Source organism: Ictalurus furcatus, chromosome 27 (assembly GCF_023375685.1).
Source record: "Ictalurus furcatus strain D&B chromosome 27, Billie_1.0, whole genome shotgun sequence".
Lineage (NCBI taxonomy): Eukaryota > Metazoa > Chordata > Actinopteri > Siluriformes > Ictaluridae > Ictalurus > Ictalurus furcatus.
Genome location: NC_071281.1, coordinates 17,052,420 through 17,073,936, shown reverse-complemented (window position 1 = coordinate 17,073,936; position 21,517 = coordinate 17,052,420). Strand labels below are relative to the sequence as shown.

At 41.3% G+C, this 21,517-nt stretch overlaps 1 protein-coding gene across 1 annotated transcript in view; it reads left to right on the top strand.

The window, feature by feature from the left end:
• The window catches only part of igdcc3 (immunoglobulin superfamily, DCC subclass, member 3), a 56,805-nt gene that overhangs the window by 16,105 nt on the left and 19,183 nt on the right, over positions 1-21,517 (top strand). The window contains exons 3-4 of the mRNA XM_053617055.1: positions 19,841-19,985; positions 20,633-20,763. Of these exons, the coding sequence (XP_053473030.1) occupies positions 19,841-19,985; positions 20,633-20,763 (276 nt within the window). The remainder of the gene's footprint in view (positions 1-19,840; positions 19,986-20,632; positions 20,764-21,517) is intronic.

Here is a 21,517-nt window from a genome sequence, read left to right as displayed (position 1 = left end):
CCTATAACAGCACAGCACTGAGGGTTCTATTCCTTACCTAGCTGTAGTAGATATCGGGATACTTCTGTGAATGCCACGTTAAGAGAATGACTTTTACATTAGAGTAATTTCAGGGGGAAAAAATCCTTGCTCTTTGTTGGTCTTTGATATTTTCCCTTTAGCTTGTCCTCCTTTTTTACTCCTGTGTCTTCTTCATATTCTCTCTCTCTCTCTCTCTCTCTCTCTGACATTTTAATAACAGATGAATTGGGACTGGAGAAGCGAAGGAACTGTCACTCGCAGCGGTCCGACTTTTTCCCCTTGATCTAAGACGCTTCATTTCAAACTTTGTACTCCGAATCCGCTGGGACGATTCATTGTTATGAAAAAAGCGGCGACACCTCCGGTAACACACGGTAGCAGTACAGTAGGGATATGTTTAAGGTAATGTTTGTGTCACATACGGATGAGGAATGTTGAGTACAGAGCGGCCGTGAAGAGGTCTTGTGTGGCCCGCGTGAGGATTCTTTAGGGAAGGTGGTAGGTAATGAATTCAGCCCCAGTCCGGATGTCTCCGGACCACCCCGGCCTTTCTCAAACAAAAAAATGAAAAGGGGCCACAGATCCATCATCCCCGGCGGGACTGTGAGGGATTTAATTCTCGCCGGGGGGAATTCCTCAGTAATGGAGGTTTAAAGCGGAGAGTAGCGAGGTCAAAGGTAAGGTCACGGGTCACGCCGAAGCGGAACAACTTTTCCCTTACTGAGAGTCACAGCTTTTTATTTCTGAGTGTGTGTGTGTGTGTGTGTGAGTAAAATGTGAAATATTTCTGGTCTTTTGACCTTTACTCTGGTGCCTGTGAGAGTGTGTGCTTACATACACACCGATAACACGATTATTATTTGATTTCAGCAGATGAGTCATATAGTCACGTAAACAGCGTCCTAAAGACATTAGTGGATTAAAATAGACGCAAATCCTCTTGTACACCATTGCTGGGTGTTGAAACGGTGCTAGATGTAATGCATAAACAAACAAACAAACAAATAAGAGGATTTATTAGTACCTCGAGTTAGTGCTCCACATGATGGATTTAAAATAACACGGTGTACATGACGAATAAATCCCGGTGTAACACTCAGAGCTGTGACTGGACTACGCCGTCGATTAAACGATTTAACGTCTTATGTACGAGATATTTGATATTAAGTAAGAAAGCCCCTCAGTCGTTTAGTAAAGTTGTTGTTTTCTCGCCTGACTTTCTTCAAACTCGTGCGCGCACGTTGTTTAAGGCCAATCGGTCGTAAATTACAAAGTACCTTCAAAGCACCGCTGATTTCTATCCAGCCACGCCCACGCTCAGGACAAAAAAAAGGACGACGAAGCGCGGCTCAGCCATTCGAGCGCGGCGTCTGACGTAAACACACACTAACTCTTCCTCCATTTATAGGGCGCCATTACTTTTGTCCTTTTGTCCTAACGCTCTTAATTAACGGATTTCTTCCTGTCGGGTCGTTAATTTGAAACAATTTTTATGCGAAAACTTTATTCTATAAGTTGTATAGAAAACCGTATAGAAAAGGTTGTGGAACCGATAATGTAGTGAGTCTGCTTAAACGGAAAATTACACAAACTCAGAAGCCAACGTAGGGTACAAACATTTTTTTGTTGTTGTCCCCCCCCCCCCCCCCGAAATAGCTGTATTTTCATGAACACGACATTTCTTCTACCATCCAGATTCATAAACGAGGTCAAACGCTACAGCGTAATATCATGGAAATGAAACTCCGCTATGATTATTACAGTATAATCCAATTATTATACCAGACCCTCACGTGATCCCAAAATTCTCCGGCAACGTTATGTTTTTTATTGCCGAAAGATCTCTCACTGTGGTGGCGTAACTCCTCAGCAGCGTCTTTGGTCCGGTTCTTGAAGTAGCCCCCCGTCACCACGCCCCACTACACTTAACGGCTCCTTTACGGCGTCCAGCGCAGTTAAACCCACTTTATGAGGCCCGGGCTGTCCACCAATAAAAAACAGCCTCTTCCTGTCCAACCCCTTTGCTCTGGATGTCTTTTGTCGCAGCTAGAAGATTGGTGCAGACATTAAAAGTAGAGGAAAATAAATAAAACTGGAGAAGTTTGAGCAGCAGGAAGTCAGTAGTGTTGAATAAGAAAGTTTGTAGTATGTTGTTTTCGACGGTTGTTTTTGTTTTTTGTTTTTTTTAAATACATTTTTCAGCTCGTAAAGTCCGTTTAGGGTGGAGGATAAATAATGTAGAGAGTCAAGAGTGTACCATAAGGTGTGTGTAAACTGTAACGATCAGGTTGTAAGAGTCTGGGGTCCAGGATGGATGTTCTTAGTCTCGAGAGGTAGACGTGTAAGGGTTGCACTGTAACTAAACACAACAAGCAGCTCAGATGCGAATGATTTTCTTCCCCCAGAACGACAGCAAAGACAAACCACGTCCTCGTCACCACGTATACCGGTCTTTATTTCATCTCCATTACTGATTATAATGAATAGAATCCACAGAGCAAGCTAGGCTAGTTAGTTAGCTGATACTAGCGAGGACCGGTACTGTACGAGCGTTGTCATGGGCGTCATGGTGCACGTCGTATTTGATGAGCGACTTTGTTAATGGATGGACTGGTCGGGTCGATGGATTCGGGATGGATTTATAAGGGTTCTGTGTGAATGCATGGTTGAAGTTTGTGGTTTGGTGGTTGTAGAGTAGATTTTTAAGGGTTTGGTTAGTAAATGAAGCTTCAGGTTGAGGGTTGAGGGTTGAGGGTTGCATGGTGGATGTCTACTGTACGTTTGGGTGGCTGGATGTAGTGTATTGTGAATGGTTTGGATGGTAGATGATGGGGAGTTTTTAGGGTTAAGATGATGGAATTTTAGGGTTAGGTGGGTGGATGTTGGCTGGATTTCTCAGGGTTCTGTCCGTGGATGCAAGGTGGATGTGCAGGGTTGATTCTGTGGCTATGACCTGCATTTCTCAGGTTGGGGTTATGGCTGTAGGTTGGCTGTGCGAGGGTTTCATTTGTGGGAGCAGGATGGATTTTAGGGTTACGATGACGGGCACGTGGAAAGCTTGGGTTTGGAGATTTGCAGGTTCTCTCCGTGAGTTTTCTTCCAGGCACTCCGTTTGGTGGATTAGCAACTATAAATTTACCCTAGGTGTGAATGTGAGTGTGAATAGTGCATAGTGTCCTGTCCATGGTGTATTCCCGCCTCATGAAAGTGTTCCCGGGTTAAGTCCTGGATCCAGGACGAAGCTAATACTAAAGTATGATTTAGGGGGATTTGCCTAGTGATGGCTTACACAACATGGTGGATAAACATAAATCTGATTAAGTAAAAAGTCTCAGGTAAAAGATGGAGGAAAAAGTGACAAGTAACACCAACTATAATTTAAACTATTGAGTTAAAGAAGTGCTTTCAGCAAGAAAAATCATGAAAAATCGTGAATTCCACATATATATATTCTTTAAATAGGCAGGGATAATTGATTGTACAGGGTGAATTGTTTCTAGGAGGCTGGTAAACGGTGTTGCACTTGATCTTGAGCTTGATTTGTGCTCAGTCGCCCCTAGAGGACATGCTGTGCATGACACTGTCGGCGTTTATAGTGCACAAGAGCCGAGGCTTTTGTGTGGAATTGTGGACTGTTTTCTTATCGCAGCAGTGACGACAGACTGTGTGTTGGTGACGCTGTGACACGCGGTGACCGTGCCATGAAATATCATGTCTTACAAGCAAGACTTTTAGACCAATCATATATTTTGCTATCCAGTCCCTACATCGGTCGTCAGCAGCGGGTTTGTGCGCGTCATCGATCTATCCGTGCTGAAATGAACGATATAAAACTCCACGTAACTGTCTGAAACCGGGGCGTTTTCATTTACATGGAAAGTGGGTCAAAAATAGACGTCGATTTGGTTAAGCAACCTCCTCCATTTTCTTCCCTGAGAAAACTCGTTCGATTCACTCGTTCGCTTGGCCCCAGTTCTCTTTTGTCATCCTCGCTTTCTCTTCTCTCCCCAATTTCTGTTCTCCTCCTCCCCCTGTCCACTCTCCATCCCGGCCTTTATGAGCAGATAGCAGGGTCGGAGGTCAGCCCAGGATGGTGAGGAGGAGGGACGGATGATGCGTGGGGGAACGCTGACCTCTCCATCGGGGCAGAATGCGCCTCCTGCCCTCACCCAAATCCCCCCCCCTTTTCTTTTCCATGCACTCCTCCCCCTCCTTTGTACTCGTTCCTCCCGTCTGATGCCCCGTCCCTCTCTCCCACGTCCCCCGAGGGCCACTGGCATTGACTTTGACTTTTGTTATGTGTTGACGAAGCCAAAATCAAGCGAATGAAGTCCTAAAAGTCTAAATGCCAGCTGTGACATGAACGCGCTCTCAATTCTACATAACGCTTCAAGGAAAAATACTTCAGTTGCCTAGATGTCACCAGAGATCTGTTTCTATGGTTTGATGTTTCACCAAGCTCTTTTCAGCTGGAGGACGTTCCATCCAGCCATATCACGGGTTTCAGTGTCATTAACCCTTTCATGCACAAGGTTTCCACTTGTGTTCAGCCCAGGACCATTAACTCCAGTATAGCAAAGCATTAAAATCATTCTCCCACTTGAGTTTTAGCGTTCCCAATTCAAGATGGCCGACACTTAGAGCGGCTGCCTTTACACTGTCAACCGATACTGATTTTTTTTGCCTTGATGTTGTTACGTACGTATCTGATAACTGGTCAGATCTAAATGTAAGATCAAACAGATCCGATCTTCCCGTCCGTTCTGAAGTTATGGTCATTATTACGTGACGCACGGTCAGTCCTGGCTCCAGTGCTAAATAAATCAAATTAAAGGCCTTAAGGTAAAAAGCATAGCAGGTAAAGACCACAATAATCTCAGTGGAAACACCAGACTTGCTCGTTCACTCTACAACCACAGTGATGTCACTTGTGAAAAAAAAAAAGTTGTTGTTTTTACCTGAGGGCATTTTGGCGGGGGAAACGATGTAAACGCAGGAATCGGACACGGGTCAGGTCTTATGTGTATGTAAACAGTCAGGAGAAAAAAAAAAAATCTAATCTTTGTCAGAATATCAGAAATGTGCCTCAAGGCCCACAATTTAAACCCAGCCAGAGATGCAGCACATTCCTCTGGTGGAACCGCGCTAGCGACTCAAGTAAAAATACTTTTAAAAACACAATAACAGTCTGATTTTATTTTATTTTTTTAGTAAATCTTCAACTTTTTCTCTTACAGAAAGAGATGCACATAGAAATCGATTTTTTTTTTTTTTTTTTTAAATCCTCAAGGAACCTGTTTTTCATTAGAAAAACAACATCGTTGTGACAGAGCTGCATGAAACCCTTTTTTTTTTGGTACTTTTCGTCAGGGATAAATGTATTAGAATTAATGCTGGATTAGACCTTAAAATCAAGCACAACATTTATTTAGTTTTTAGTAACGATCATGAACGTGCAATCTGCTGTATCTGATCATAATAGCATAAATATACTGTATACCGCAACCTAAAAGCCTGCATGAGAACGATGACGCGTAAATGCATACCACCGGAAGGCAAGTATTAAATCTCCAGTTGTTGATTACAGCCATTTTAAGACAGAATAAATCCATTCTGTGCGGATCAGCGCTAGTGAATTAATCAGACGGATCGGATTAGTAATCAGAAGCTTGTTGTTACTGGAGTGGAAGTGAGATTTGTGTTAGATATTCGCTCTACAGAGTTCTCTCCTTCAAACATGAAATACGAGTGACCGTTCACCCGAGTGCAGTTTTGGGAGATGAAGTCCACTGAAGTATTTCAGTCTGGCGTGATCGTACAGTAGTGTCTGTTTTACTAGTCTTACCTTCGTTAATCCTCTAGATTACGTGGTAAATGTTTAGTTCTGGTGGATTTAAGATTAAGAATGAATCGTACACAACGCAGAGGGGAGACGGTGTGAGGAAGCGGCGGGGGGGTGGGGGGGATTGTTTTTTTTTGGTTTTTTTTCCTTTTCGGGTTTAAAACCTTTTTTTTATTTTACTTGCTTTGGGTGGATGATACACCTGGAACGAACACAGAGAGTTAAAACCTGTCAGCCTGGGGGCCGATACTGAATTCCACAGGAACCAATTAAACAGAGTTGGAATGCGAGCAAAGGATTCTGGGGATTCTGGGAAGGGCACAACGGCCTCGTTTCATCTCTGCTGGCTCAACTGGACGTGTGTGTGTGTGTGTGTGTGTGTGTGTGGGTGTGTGTGGGTGTGTGTGTTTATGAGAGGTGACAGTATGAGGGCAATATCTGTGCAAATGATTTTTAAATAGCGGTTTTGGTTCGGTTTTTTTGGGGGGGGGTTTTTCTCAGATTTGTCTCAGATTTGTGTATCGTCTCACTCCATGAAAAGATGCTGCATCATGAAAAGCTTTTATTATTTTTTTTTAAAGATGTATAGAATGTGAAGAAACTGTATAGCGTAGAGGTGAACGAGTGCACAGAGAGGAATTTGCGTGTTGAGTGATATGTGACTGTCATGTGTTGGTGGTCTCAGATGGTCTTAGACGTCCCCCCCCCCCCCCCCCCCCAACTCTCCCCCACTGCTGTAGAGCTCAAACCTTGAACATGAAGGGGACATTCCAGTCTTTTGTGCTGTCGAGACTTTATGACCCCCCCCCCCTCCTCTCTCTCTCACACACACAAACCCCTAACACAGTGCGTATCCACAGTGTGTAAAACCAGTAACCAGTTCCACTATGTGCGATATTTAGATCTTACTTTTTTACCGTCATCAACTTGAAACGATTTTCTGCTCGATTTTGTCATCACGGACAAACCTCGCACGTCGTAATCGAACACCGACGGTCTTAGGACGCACGAAACGACGCGGTCGCGTTATTGGAGTCGGCTCGAATAGTGGATTATGATCTCAGCGTATACGACGTGTTGTTATCCGATGCGTTGACGGAATTTCCACTGAAACAGGAAGTCAGGGCAGGACATATCGAGTAGCTCCTCCGCCTTTTTAAATAGCCAATAGCGTTTATCTTACCTCACAGCCCGGGCTAAGCCGTACCCGACGTAAAAAGCTCCTTCTTAAAAGCGAACGAATTCCAACCATTTCTTTCTTAATAATAAAATAAAACGCTCGCGTCCGAACAGCCGGAGACGCGTTTACGACCCCGCGCTTGCCGCTCAACAGAGGCGACTTCAACTTCGGCGAGGCGGTTTTTATAACGTCGTGGGCGGGACACTTCGGATTCTACGGCGCGTTGGATTGGACAGAAGATCTGACGAGAAGCTGAAGTGCAGGATGATGTCATCGGAACGGTTGATCCGTATCGGTGGTAGAGAGAGACGGTAGATTTCGAACGCGTATATCTTCTAAAGGTGAAACGACATTTTCCCCTGTTGATCGTGGTGCAGTGGGATTTCCCCTTCACTTCATGCCCGCCCAAAGAGACCGATGCAGCGGCGCTTTAATGCTTCAGTCGGTCACGCTCGCTCATCTGTACACTCCGCTCAAACAGATCAGCTTCCAATGCTACAAACTGCAGCTATACGTTGTTCCTTGTGTGTGTGTGTGTGTGTGTGTGTGTACACTATCTGGGCACACTATGGCTCATGTATTATATTGTTTCCCTGCGTCTAGGCGGCTGTGTGATTTGTCTCGCTTTCCCAAAGAAGCGTAGTTTTGCAAGGGCAGGCCCGGCCCCATGCTGCGTGTGTGCGCGCGCGTGTGTGTGTGTGTGAGTGAGGGCAGCACATTTTGCATTAGCATGAATTCACACGGATTAAGTGGTACGTGTGGGGGTGTAGCCTTGAGATGATTTCCCTGGTGCCCTCCATCAGCTGGCAGCTCGGGGGCTCGATGAGGAAAAAGAAAAAGGGATGTCAAAGAAAAATAATAAAAAAAGAGCGCACAAACCCAGCTGTCTTGAGCCGATAGACGAGAGGAGAGAGTGATGGAGGTATAAAGAGGGTGGTGGAGAACGGTGCAGTTGATAAGCAGCCTGTTTTTTTTTTAACATTTATTTTTTAATTATATTTTTTATATATATTATATTATTATATTATATATATTTTTTTATATTTTTTTCAATTATATATATATATATTTTTTTAACTTTATTTAACATAATTTTTTCTGCATGTGAACGCTTCCTGATACGAGCGCGTGAGACACATGTCAGGAATATATTACGCCGTATGACACTGTCACGGTTTCACATGGAGAAAAAAAAAGACGAGTGTGTTTATCGCCACGCGGTCAGGTCGGACAGGATTGTAACAGCGTCTCGTCGGAGATTCGGCCGCACTGTATCGTGATCGTCTCTAATAACGTTCCAAAAACATCAGTGAAACTAAATAAAACCGGGAAATATGGCGTCTGGAACGGGCAAATAAAATAAAACAAAAAAAACGCTAACTAGTTTTCATTAGTGCCGGGCGACGTAGCGATATAATATCTATATCGTGATAGATGATTACGCGATACACCGTTCTGAGATACCGTCGGCATGGTGATGTATTTGTTTTCTAATAATTACAAATGAAATGATACTGAATGATGACAGTTTGTTATCTAAATTACACATCGTGATACGCTAAATGTCCTCGAGTATCATGATATGATATTTATGTCATATCAACCAGCCCGAGTTTTCCCAAAAAACTTTATTTAAAACAATCTGCAACAACATTTTCTCACATTCAGCCTCTCGGAAAAAGTATTTACATTTTACTTAAAGACCATTAATGACATCTTTAATCATATTCTTCCTGATCCATGGACATTATCATTCCACCCATTAATAACTAACTACAAATATCTCTTATAAATATATATATATATGTGTGTGTGTGTGTGTGTGTGTGTGTGTATTCTTATATAAGAAATTGAATAAACACCACTACAATTAAACATAACAATGCTAAGAAAAATGTTGTTGTTGTTTTTTTTTTTTTAATGGGGATATAAACAAACTTAAACTATTTACACCATGCTAAAAACCTAAAGCTAAATATATATATTTGAAATAAACACGTCTCTTAGAAAAGTAAAGAATCTAACAAACACTTGGAGAAAAAAAACTAAAGCTAAAAACGAATGGAAACTAACGATGAGGACATCACAACCTGTGTGAAAGTAAATAGAAATTCTGAAAGTAATATCATTCAAATTGATCGTTAAAATTGTCAAATAAGATGTTTTTTTTTTAAAATAAATAAATAAAAATGCAGTAAAAATAAAAACATCTCAGTTTTGTTTTTAAATCAAATCAATACTAGTGATAGTAGTAGAATCAATAATAGTTGCAGAAAATGAGAGTTATTGATAATCAGGCGTTCATAATATTGTGATAATATTGTGATCACACACACACACACACACACACACACACACACACTGGAAAGGTGTGTGTTGTGCAGTTATGGTGAGATTTTGGTGGGTTTTGTCATTTGGGCTACCTGCTGTCATTCCCTCCTTCCTCTCTTTCTCTCATTCTCTCACACTTTGGCCCGTCTCCTGGTGATCCCCGGGGTCTCTGGTAGGCCCGCTCTCTTTATCTCTCTCTCTCTCTCACTCACTCACTCTCACACACACACACACACACACACACACACACACACACATATACGATGGCACCACATTGTCCTAGATTGTGATTAATGACCGCAATTCAGCGTGAAGAATTCCCTCGGGTGTGTGCCAGTTGGCTCGGGCTGAGAGGAACAGAGAAGAAGCTCATTAATGCTGTCATTTCAGCTGACGGAGCAGACCAGGGTGTGTGTGTGTGTGTGTGTGTGTGTATTGGATATGTGTGAGAGAAAAAGAATGAGGAGGAGAGGGTGTGATATGCTGAGAGGGTCTGTAAGTGCGTGTGTGTGTGTGTGTGTGTGTGTGTGTGTGTGTGTCTTCCAGTTTGGGTGATCCTGTGTCCGCTGTAGCCTCAGATTCCTGACAGGAGTGGATCCCACTGTGGTCCTCTGTTGTATCCCACCCACCTCAGGGTTTTGTTATGTTCTGAGCTGCTTTCCTGCTCAGCACGTTTGTACCGAGCGGTTCCGGCCGGCAGAACCGCTGAACCGGATGTTCTCGTGCCGTTCTGTGTGTGAAAATCAGCAGTTTCTGAACCATGTTTGTCGTGAACATTAACCAAAGCTCTTGACCTGCATAACCGTGTGATCGGTTGGATAATTGCACGGATGAGCAGGTGTACAGGTGTTCCTATATACACTAACAGGAGCTTGGTTTTTTTTTTTCCCTCCTCACTTTTCTTCGATTTCATTTGACCGTGCGACCTAAAAATCAATCTCTGTAATATAAATACAACCTCAAATGAATCCAGGCACATAAGGTTTTGATGTGCGATCAATCACGTAATTATTCAGTCATTAATCAAATAGGAGACTTCTGTGGTTTAAAAATTGGCTTCACTGCACCGGATACAATAATCCACTGAGCAGCGTCTGACAGTAAACCCACGCTATCCCCTCTCTCCAGCTCCGTTTGGTTTGGTCCTGTGCCGTGTGGTACGGCCCCATACGGCTCGTCCCGGTGGCAGATGGTTAAGGGTGTGAGTGTGTATAAGTGAATATGAAGCAGCAGTGTGACAATGGTGGGGGGGAGGGGGGGGGGTGTTTTCGGGGGATGAACCGCACTTTGGATTCCCTGCTTGACCAAACACACACCACCCACACTCAAATGTAATGTAGTGGATGTGCATTATAACACATTTTATTGAGATTTTCACATTTTACATTTTATTGCAGGTTTTTTTTTTTTTTGGTGCCAATACTAATCGTACTTCTTAGCAGGTGGACATACTTTTAATTTAAGCAAGTTTATTTCATATTTCTTGTTATGAGAATGATACATGTAATTATACTGCTGTAACATGAATAGATGATTGGATAATTGCAAGAATGAGAAGGCTGGTGAGTGTGTGTGTGTGTGTGTGTGTGTGTGTGTGTGTGTATGATGGATGATCGGTGTAAATTGTTATTATTTTGTTCAAAGATCTTTTTTTTATAGATAGTTACATGTCTCACAGAAGACCAAATACTAAGAATTCATGCTCATCATGCTGTTCAAAAGTTTACACCCCCTCGGGCGCTTAACGCGTTAGTCGTGTCGCCTTCTTGAGCATCAGTGAACGTTCGCACCTTTTGTAATAGTCGTGTACGAGTCCCTCGGTCGTCCTCCGTGTGAAACTGTTGGAAAGGGCTCGAATACGCAGAAGATGCTGGAAAAGAACAGAAGAAGAGTTTAACTGCTCAGGACAAACAAACGACTCGTGATCGACTGTCACAAAATATGAAAACATCATGTCGTTGATCATCCGGGTAACGACACACGGTATTAAGAATCAAGGGTGTGTAAACTTTTGAACGAGGTCATTCTTATAAATTCAGCTAAAGATATATATATATATCTTGTCTTGTGGACTGTATGTAAACATCTGTTATGTGAAATAGCTTATTCAGGACAGAACTAAATAAAATTCAACATGGGATTTTTATGATCGCTCTTATTTTGTGAAGAGTATTAAGATTTAGCAGACTCTGCAAGGGGTACGCAAACTTTTGGGCTCAACTGTCTATATATATATACATATATTTATATATGGATGGAGTTAGATTTAAAGGTCAGCCTGAGTCAGCCAGTTATTGTGCTCCTGTGGCTGGTTTATTTGGTTATGACGGCAGCTTTATGGTGTTATAAAGCTGCTGTAATACTGATGTTATGGTTGGGTCGGGTAGGGTCGGGTCGGGTAGGGTCGGGTCGGGTAGGATTTCACTTGTACATACAAACCCGAATCCATCAGCTTTGATTCATTCCAGAGCTGCCCCTAGTGTTATTTTGTCAAAAAATTAAGCAACATTGAGCGATCTGTGTTTATCCTTGAGTAGAGTGATTACGTCACACTGTCCAGGAGGTGCGGCACAGAAGTGTATAATAGAGATTTACACTATTAATGTGTGTGTGTGTGTGTGTGTGTGTGAATAGACCTCACCAGTGGAGCGCTAATGAGGGGGAAGTAATTTTGCTATGGAGAATTGTGATGCCAAATGTCCATCTGCTTTGTTATTCAAAAGTGTTTTGGCTGGCCGTGAGATTCGATCCTTTCATTTTCCGAGCTCACAAACCGAGTGGGAACGAGAGAAAGTAATGACTCTTCCATTTGAATTTAAATAGTGACTCGCTTCCAGCTGTCTCCTGCATTTTCAATATTTGACAGGCTGGAGAAAAGAGAAGAGCATGGGGACCATTTGTTAAGCTGTTTCTCAGAGACTCACAGTGCAGCGGGGGAAATAAATACAGAATGAAGCGTGTAGAGATAGAGACTGGTCTCGCAGACAAACTTGTGAATTTACCTTTTCTTTAGTTTTATAACAGAATCACAGATGTGTCCTATAAAGGACGGTGGACTTCTTACACTGGCAGTCTTACAGGATCACTGTACAGTGTTCTTTACAGTTCAGTATTCAGTACACTTCAGTATTCTGTACACTTTCATATACTGTACACTTCAGTATTCTTTACAGTTCAGTATTCAGTACACTTCAATTTTCTCTAAATTTCAGTATTCAGTACACTTCAGTATTCAGTACACTTCAGTATTCTTTACACTTCAGTATTCAGTACACTTTCATATACTGTACACTTCAGTATTCTTTACACTTCAGTATTCAGTACACTTCAGTATTCTGTACACTTTCATATACTGTACACTTCAGTATTCAGTACACTTCAGTATTCTGTACACTTCAGTATTCTGTACACTTTCATATACTGTACACTTTCATATACTGTACACTTCAGTATTCTTTACATTTCAGTATTCAGTACACTTCAGTATACTGTACACTTCAGTATTCTTTACACTTCAGTATTCAGTATACTTCAGCATTCAGTACACTTCAGCATTCAGTATACTTCAGTATTCAGTACACTTCAGTATTCTGTACACTTCAGTATTCTTTTCACTTCAGTATTCAGTACACTTCAGTATTCTGTACACTTCAGTATTCAGTATACTTCAGCATTCAGTACACTTCAGCATTGAGTATACTTCAGCATTCAGTACACTTCAGCATTCAGTATACTTCAGTATTCAGTATACTTCAGTATTCTTTACACTTCAGCATTCAGTATACTTCAGTATTCAGTATACTTCAGTATTCTGTACACTTCAGTATTCTGTACACTTCAGTATTCTGTATACTTCAGTATTCAGTACACTTCAGTATTCTGTATACTTCAGTATTCTGTACACTTTCATATACTGTACACTTCAGTATTCTTTACATTTCAGTATTCAGTACACTTCAGTATACTGTACACTTCAGTATTCTTTACACTTCAGTATTCAGTATACTTCAGCATTCAGTACACTTCAGCATTCAGTATACTTCAGTATTCAGTACACTTCAGTATTCTGTACACTTCAGTATTCTTTACACTTCAGTATTCAGTACACTTCAGTATTCTGTACACTTCAGTATTCAGTATACTTCAGCATTCAGTACACTTCAGCATTGAGTATACTTCAGTATTCTGTACACTTCAGTATTCTGTACACTTCAGTATTCAGTACACTTCAGTATTCTGTATACTTCAGTATTCTGTACACTTTCATATACTGTACACTTCAGTATTCTTTACATTTCAGTATTCAGTACACTTCAGTATACTGTACACTTCAGTATTCTTTACACTTCAGTATTCAGTATACTTCAGCATTCAGTACACTTCAGCATTCAGTATACTTCAGTATTCAGTACACTTCAGTATTCTGTACACTTCAGTATTCTTTACACTTCAGTATTCAGTACACTTCAGTATTCTGTACACTTCAGTATTCAGTATACTTCAGCATTCAGTACACTTCAGCATTGAGTATACTTCAGCATTCAGTACACTTCAGCATTCAGTATACTTCAGTATTCAGTATACTTCAGTATTCTTTACACTTCAGCATTCAGTATACTTCAGTATTCAGTATACTTCAGTATTCTGTACACTTCAGTATTCTGTACACTTCAGTATTCTGTATACTTCAGTATTCAGTACACTTCAGTATTCTGTATACTTCAGTATTCTGTATACTTCAGTATTCAGTACACTTCACTATTCAGTACACTTCAGTATTCTGTACACTTCAGTATTCTTTACACTTCAGTATTCAGTATACTTCAGCATTCAGTATACTTCAGTATTCTGTACACTTCAGCATTCTGTACACTTCAGTATTCTTTACAATTCAGTATTCTGTACACTTCAGTATTCTGTACACTTTCATATACTGTACACTTCAGTATTCTGAACACTTTCATACAGTATACTGTTCATTTCAGTATTCTTTACATTTCAGTATTCTTTATGCTTCAGTATTCAGTACACTTCAGTGTTCTGTGCACTTCAGTATTCAGTACACTTCAGTATTTCTTACACTTCAGTATCGCTTATCCATCAGTATCCTGTACACATCAGTAAACCGTACACATCAGTATTCCATACATTTCAGCATTCAGTACGTCAGTAAACCGTATTCCTTGAACTTCAGTATTCCATACACTTCAGAATTCAGTACTCAGTATTTTAGCAGTATTCTAGCTAGCCGCTAGAAGTTCTGCGGCTAAAAGTTTCCACGTGTCATCCTGTCATCTCGGACGTGATCGCTCCAAAGTTCTTAAGCCTCTTTAGTGATGTCATAAGCTCGTGTGTAACCCCGCCCCGAATCAGTTTTTTTTTTTTTCCAGAACATAAAAAATAGGACACTAATTGGTGTAACATCCCCCCAAATTAATCCATTGGGGGTTTTTTTTTGCAGTCATGTCTCCTTATTATCCTCCAGCCATTTCAGTCGTCTCATGGTTTCCCGAGACCGTCATTACAGCAGCGTGCTGGTGGACGTGATGAGGTTCTTGGGGTTAGTGTGGAGGAAGAACAACCGGGTCACAGATACCACCCCTCTCTCTCTCTCGCTCTCTCTCGCTCTCTCTCGCTCTCTCTCGCTCTCTTTCTCTTGCTATCTTCCTCTCTCGCCCACTGTTTCTCTCTTGCTTTACAAGGCCACTTGTGAATGATGCGGCTATAATGAATAATGAAAGAACACAGAAATCCCGAATGAATCGTAAAATAAATTCTTTATTCTGTTTAATTAATTATGCGAACACTCTTCTCGCTTGCATTCCTTCTGTCTTTCAGCAAATATTAAATACGCGCCAGTCAGCGCTTAGCAATATTTACATTAAAGTGTGAGAATTCAATAAAAACACTCATTTATCTTTTCCTTTGTGTAAAACGGGCCTCGTTTCAATACGGTGTTAATTAGTTGCCTCTCCCATCATGCCTTGCTCTCTTAATGGTCTGAATGCTGAATGTGTTGCTCTCGAAGCCACATCCAGAGCAAAGCATTTCAAACAAAGAGAGAGATTTTACCATTTGCACTCTTGTGGATACTCGGGATTCATTTGAAGTCCGTAACAAATTCACTGGGGGAAAAAAAAAAAAGAAATATTAAAATAATTTTTTTGTTATTTTTTTTCCAAACCTGTTTCTAGGCATTTTTTTAAATTAAAAATGATAAATAACAATGCCTAATAATTCTCATTCCAAGAATGATTATAAAACCGGTTTTATAATAATTATAATTACAATTAAGCACATTTCTAGATGATTTTTTGTTGAGAATTTCACACTTATCATCGTTATTAATTTTTTGCTTCTTTCCTTTCTACTGAAACGTTGAAAAAGCTCAAATATTTGCCCGTGGAACAAGATCAGTTCAAGCTTTAAATCTTAAAGAAAATAAATCTAGAAATTTGATTCATTTGATCACTATAACTATATGATATATCGTTTTATAAAAAGGTATGACGAGAATTATCTTGCAATTCATCTCATACTTCCCGTTATAAGTTTATTATAAAACAATATATAATTCCGAGGATTATTCGACAAATGCGCAAAAATATTTGCGTATGTGCTAAGATATCATTTTTGTGGTGTTAGCGGCTTTTTATGTACAGTGTTGTATGTCGCTGTTGTTATTATCATAGCAGCCTGCATGAGAAATCGAATGCATGCGCTGATTTATATTCAGAGAGCATGCATGCAACCCGTGTGTGTGAGTGTGTGCGTGTGTGAGTGTGTGCGTGTGTGTCTGTGTTATTGAGGTTCCCACGTCCCAACCTGACAGTCTTAATGGCATGCATCTGTCTCACTTTATTTAGCATATAACGCTTCAGCGCTGTCAAATCAATCAGTATATAAGTGTATTTAGGACACTGGAGCCCACACGGGGCCTCAGAGAAACACTTTACCAATGACAACCGCGGAACAAAACGAACATCCGGTTGTTTCACGTGAGAAATAGAGAGAACACAAATCATTAAACCATGAATGAATGCATGAAAACACACGGTCGCTAATGGAGAGCATGTGAACAGTAAGCACACACACACACACACACACACACACACACATTGTATGTTTCAGTTCTTGTTATTAAAGGTCTTAGCTGCTCTAGCCGTTAATGGCTTTCAGAGGCATAATGAAAGAAGATGAAAGAAAGGCCTATGATAAAGATGTGTGTGTTTTTTTTTTTAATCACTGCTGCACACTTTTAGCTTTTCAGTTCTTAAAAAAAAAAAATGTCCGTAAGTGTTAAGTAAACACATTTCTCCTCCGATCACATCAACGGAGGCGTTCGTTATTTACCGGTTTTTTTTCCTTCAAGGGTGCCAATAATTTCGCCACTGGATTTTTCAGTGGCTAATAAGATTGCTAAAAGTTCTCATGCGGATTCAGACCTTTTCATGGGAAAATCGTTCTTCCGCAGAAGAGGAGTTAATACTAACCAAAGATTTTGCCCTTTTTAAAAAAAAAAAAAAAAAAGGGTGCCAATAATTTTTTTTAATGATTAATATTTATGAAGAATTTCTGTAGTTCTGTCTTTTCTTACTCCCTTCATTTCTCTCTCCAGAATTAGATGAGGCCAATATACATACATGAATTAAATGTAAAACTGTGTGTGTGTGTGTGTGCGTATGTGTGTGTGTGTGTGTGTGTGTGTACGTTTGTGACATGAATAGTAATGAAGGGTATAAAACAGCATTTTGGGGGCCGTGTGTGTGTGTGTATGTGTGTGTGTATGTGTGTGTGTGTATGACAGAGACAGAGAGATTTATAATGGCAGCAGAAAAGTGGACTTCTGCAGGCTGAATGTTTTATGCATGAGGGCGGAGGCCGAGGCCCAAGAGAGGGGTTATGAGTGTGTGTGTGTGTGTGTGTGTGTGTGTGTGTGTTTGTATGTGTGTGTGTGTACATACATTTACCCTGTCAAAACCGTGGGCTATCGTCCTCTCGCCTGTCCCTATAAATCTGATGCAACACGGGTGCCAAAACTTTAAGGACAGCATGTGGATGATTGATTGATCTGATCACAGGTGTGTGTGGTATGTGGTGTGTGCTGCTCTGTGCTCCGTGCTAAGAGAACCCAAGTACAAATCACTTTTAGATGCCAAGTAAGGTATCGGGTGAAGGAATCGGGCGTGTCACTTCCTCATCGTGACATCACAACCAATGAAAATCAAGAATATTCACACATGGGCAAAAACTATTGTATGAGATTGGTGCGTTGGATCATTTTTGGTATCTTCGTGAGCAGGTGGTGATCGGATCTGGAAAAGGAGGTAATGCGTTTCATTTCTGGACCAAAACAGATTCACACTGTGCTGGTGGATGTTATAGGCCACACCCCCTTTCTCTTGGCTCCACCCACATCGGTCAGGTGAATGAAAACATGGCAAAAAACAAACACTACATTTTTATCATAAGCATATGTACTGCATGTGTATATGTATATATATATATATATATATATATATATATAAATGATATTGTATTTTATATTTTTGCTGAATGGCCATATATGGTATGGTTATAATGGTAAGGAAATAGCAACAGAGTGATGGAATATTGCTAACTACTCTTTGAAGAAGTGTTTATAGCTTTAAAATGAAGTGTTAAGGAGTAATGAAAAACCGAACGAAAGTGGAAACAGAAATAATATTTGGAAAATTTAACCGAAAAAGAAGGAAAGGAAGAAAAGGAATAGAGAATAGAGAGAGAGAGAGAGATTTGTCCAGTGTGTGTTTCCAGCTCTGTCAGATTTGTGTGGAAGTTCATCTTGTTTTTCCTTTCCCTCTGAGAACGCTCTCTCTCTCTCTTCCTTTCTCCTCCGTCTTTGTCCTGCCATTTGCACAAACAAAACAGAGAAAGCTTTAACTAGCCGAGCTCTCCAGCTGTGGCATTAGAGTAGCTGTGAATCCACACCAGTCTGAAGATGAGAACATTACACAGAGAGAGAGGGAGAGAGAGAAAGAACAGAATGCTAAGCTCTTGTTATGCTAAGAGCGTTTGGGAGCGAGTGGAGGTAATTACGGCTGACATTTGAAGAAGCGCACTTGTGCTGTAGGCTGAGAAAGAGCCGAGCCTGGTACTAATTGAGTTCGTGTTGACGGCTCCTCCCCCGGGTCACGCCCCCTCGCCCGGAGACTGAAAGCGGGAGCTGGGAACCGAGACGAGCCGTGAGCCGCTGTGTGATCTGCAGCTCAATGAGGCCTTTAATGCTGCTCTGAGATCAGCCTGCATTTCACACAAATACTGTCACACAACCTGCTCTGGCCCCGCCCCGACCACACCCCTGACCCCGCCCCAAGCCAGCGCCCCGGCTGTGATCATTACCTGTGTGTACCTGGGTCATATCCTGTTGTATAAACGCTCTCTGTTGGGTTGTTTTGAGTCTCCTAATCCTGATGCTGGGGAACTTTTATTCCTTTCTTTCTTTCTTTCTTCCCCAGTTCCTTTCTTCCTTCCTTCCTTCCTTCCTTCCTCACCTCTTCTTTCTTTCTTTCTTTCTTTCTTTCTTTCTTTCTTTCCCAGTTCCTTTCTTCCTTCCTTCCTTCTTTCCTTCCTCACCTCTTCTTTCTTTCTTTCTTTCTTTCCCAGTTCCTTTCTTCCTTCCTTCCTGACCTCTTCTTTCTTTCTATCTTTATTTATTTCTTTCCCCATTCCATTCTTTTTTCTTTCCTTCCTCACCTCTTCTTTCTTTCTTTCTTTCTTTCTTTCTTTTTTCCCCCATTCCTTCCTTCCATCCTTCCTTCCTGACCTCTTCTTTCTTTCTTTCTTTTCTTTCTTTCTTTCTATGTCTTTTTTCCCCATTCCACCCTTTTTTCATTCCTTTCTCACGTCTTTCTTTCTTTTTTTATTTCTCTCTTTCTTTCTTTCCCCATTCCATTCTTTTTTCTTTCCTTCCTCACCTCTTCTTTCTTTCTTTCGTTCTTTCTTCCATCTTCCTTCCTTCCTTCCTCCCCACCTCTTCTTTCTTTCTTTCTTTCTTTCTTTCTGTTTGTGTGTGTGTGTGTGTGTGTGTGTGTGTGTATCACTCTTCATGTATCACTGCTGTGTGCCCACCTGGGTCTCGCTGTTCCAGATTTGTTAATTACTGACTGCTTTTGGGGTTAACTGGCCTTCATTAATCCAGCTCTGGATGTGTGTGTGTGTGTGTATGTGTGTGTGTGTGTGTGTGTGTGTGTGTGTGTTCTATATTTACACAGTTTTCCACTGCATCCAGCCATGTAGGTTAGGGATGTAGATTAGATCCCTAAATCCACACACCCACACACACACACACACACACACACACACTTTTAAATAAGTGTTATTGCTTAGTGCAACCAAAGTGGTTATTACCTTTCCTGTGTGTTAGATTTAATAAGTAAACAAACAGAGTAATGAATTCACGCCGTGTCTCCTCTGTCTGTCTTCAGCGATGGCGGATTTTCACGTGCACCCGCGCTCGGTGCGAGCGGACTTAGCAGGTGTCGCACGTTTTCAGTGCCAAATCCACGGCCTGCCCGAGCCGGTCATCAGCTGGGAGAAAGATGGCCGAGCTGTGGACACAAGTGACGAGAGGTATACACACGCACACACACACACACGCACACACACACACACCCCTCTTCTGACACGTGAAAAACGTGACCCTAACCAGCCCGAACCTGATGCACATAGGTTCGTACACAGCGACGATGTTGTGAACTGCACTGTGACAGACGTCACTGCACACTCTGTAGATTTTGTATCCCGTAAACGTTCACGTGTTAATCCGGAAGTGCGTTTGAGGTCATTATCTTGTTAAAAGATCAGTCTACGGCCAAGTCTTAACCTCCTGGCAGAGGCAACCATGTTTCTGATGTGAAATATCCTGATACTTTCCAGAAATTGTACATTATTACATTTTATTTGTCCATTTATTTGAAATAGTGTATGTTTTTGCTTTAACTGAGTAATAATAAGCCATTTTAAAAGACTTGAGGTCCCAGTGTGTTGTTCCTTTGTGTCCCGGACGAGAGCGGCCGTGTTCTTCACCTCGGCTTAGTGTTTGTTTACAAACACATACAGGGTCTGGCTGAGATTCTGTGTCCTGCATATTGACTTTCTGCCGACTGAGAGCGATTATATCTGTATAGAAACTATATACACTATACATATCAATATCATCTCTCTCTCTCTCTCTGTGTGTGTGTGTGTGTGTGTGTGTGTGTGTTTATTCTGTGCAGGTACACACTGTTACCCACAGGTGTGTTACAGATTACAGGTGTTCGCCCAGAGGACGGCGGAGTGTTTTGCTGCGTCGCTCACAACAGTGCAGGAGTCAAACACAGCGCTGGAGCTCGGCTCACTGTCTCAGGTACGGACTAATAACACACACACACACACACACACACACACACGCACACACACACGCACACACGCACACACACACCACGGCCCCGGCTGTGATCATTACCTGTGTGTACCTGGGTCCTGATGTATAAACTCTCTCTGTTGTGTTGTTTTCTGTCTCCTAATGCTGATGCTGGGGAACTTTTCTTTCTTTCCTTTTTTTCTTTCCAGTTCCGTCCTTCCTCACCTCTTCTTTCTTTCTTTTTTCTGTCTTTCTTTCTTTCTCCCATCCTTTCTTCCTCACCTATTCTTTCTTTCTTTCTTTATTTATTTATTTCTCCCATCCTTTCTTCCTCACCTATTCTTTCTTTCTTTCTTTCTTTCTTTCTCCCATCCTTTCTTCCTCACCTATTCTTTCTTTCTTTCTTTCTTTCCTTTTTTTCTTTCCAGTTCCTTCCTTCCTCACCTCTTCTTTCTTTCTTTTTTCTGTCTTTCTTTCTTTCTCCCATCCTTTCTTCCTCACCTATTCTTTCTTTCTTTCTTTATTTATTAATTTCTCCCATCCTTTCTTCCTCACCTATTCTTTCTTTCTTTCTTTCTTTCTCCCATCCTTTCTTCCTCACCTATTCTTTCTTTCTTTCTTTATTTATTAATTTCTCCCATCCTTTCTTCCTCACCTATTCTTTCTTTCTTTCTTTCTTTCTCCCATCCTTTCTTCCTCACCTATTCTTTCTTTCTTTCTTTCTTTCTCCCATCCTTTCTTCCTCACCTATTCTTTC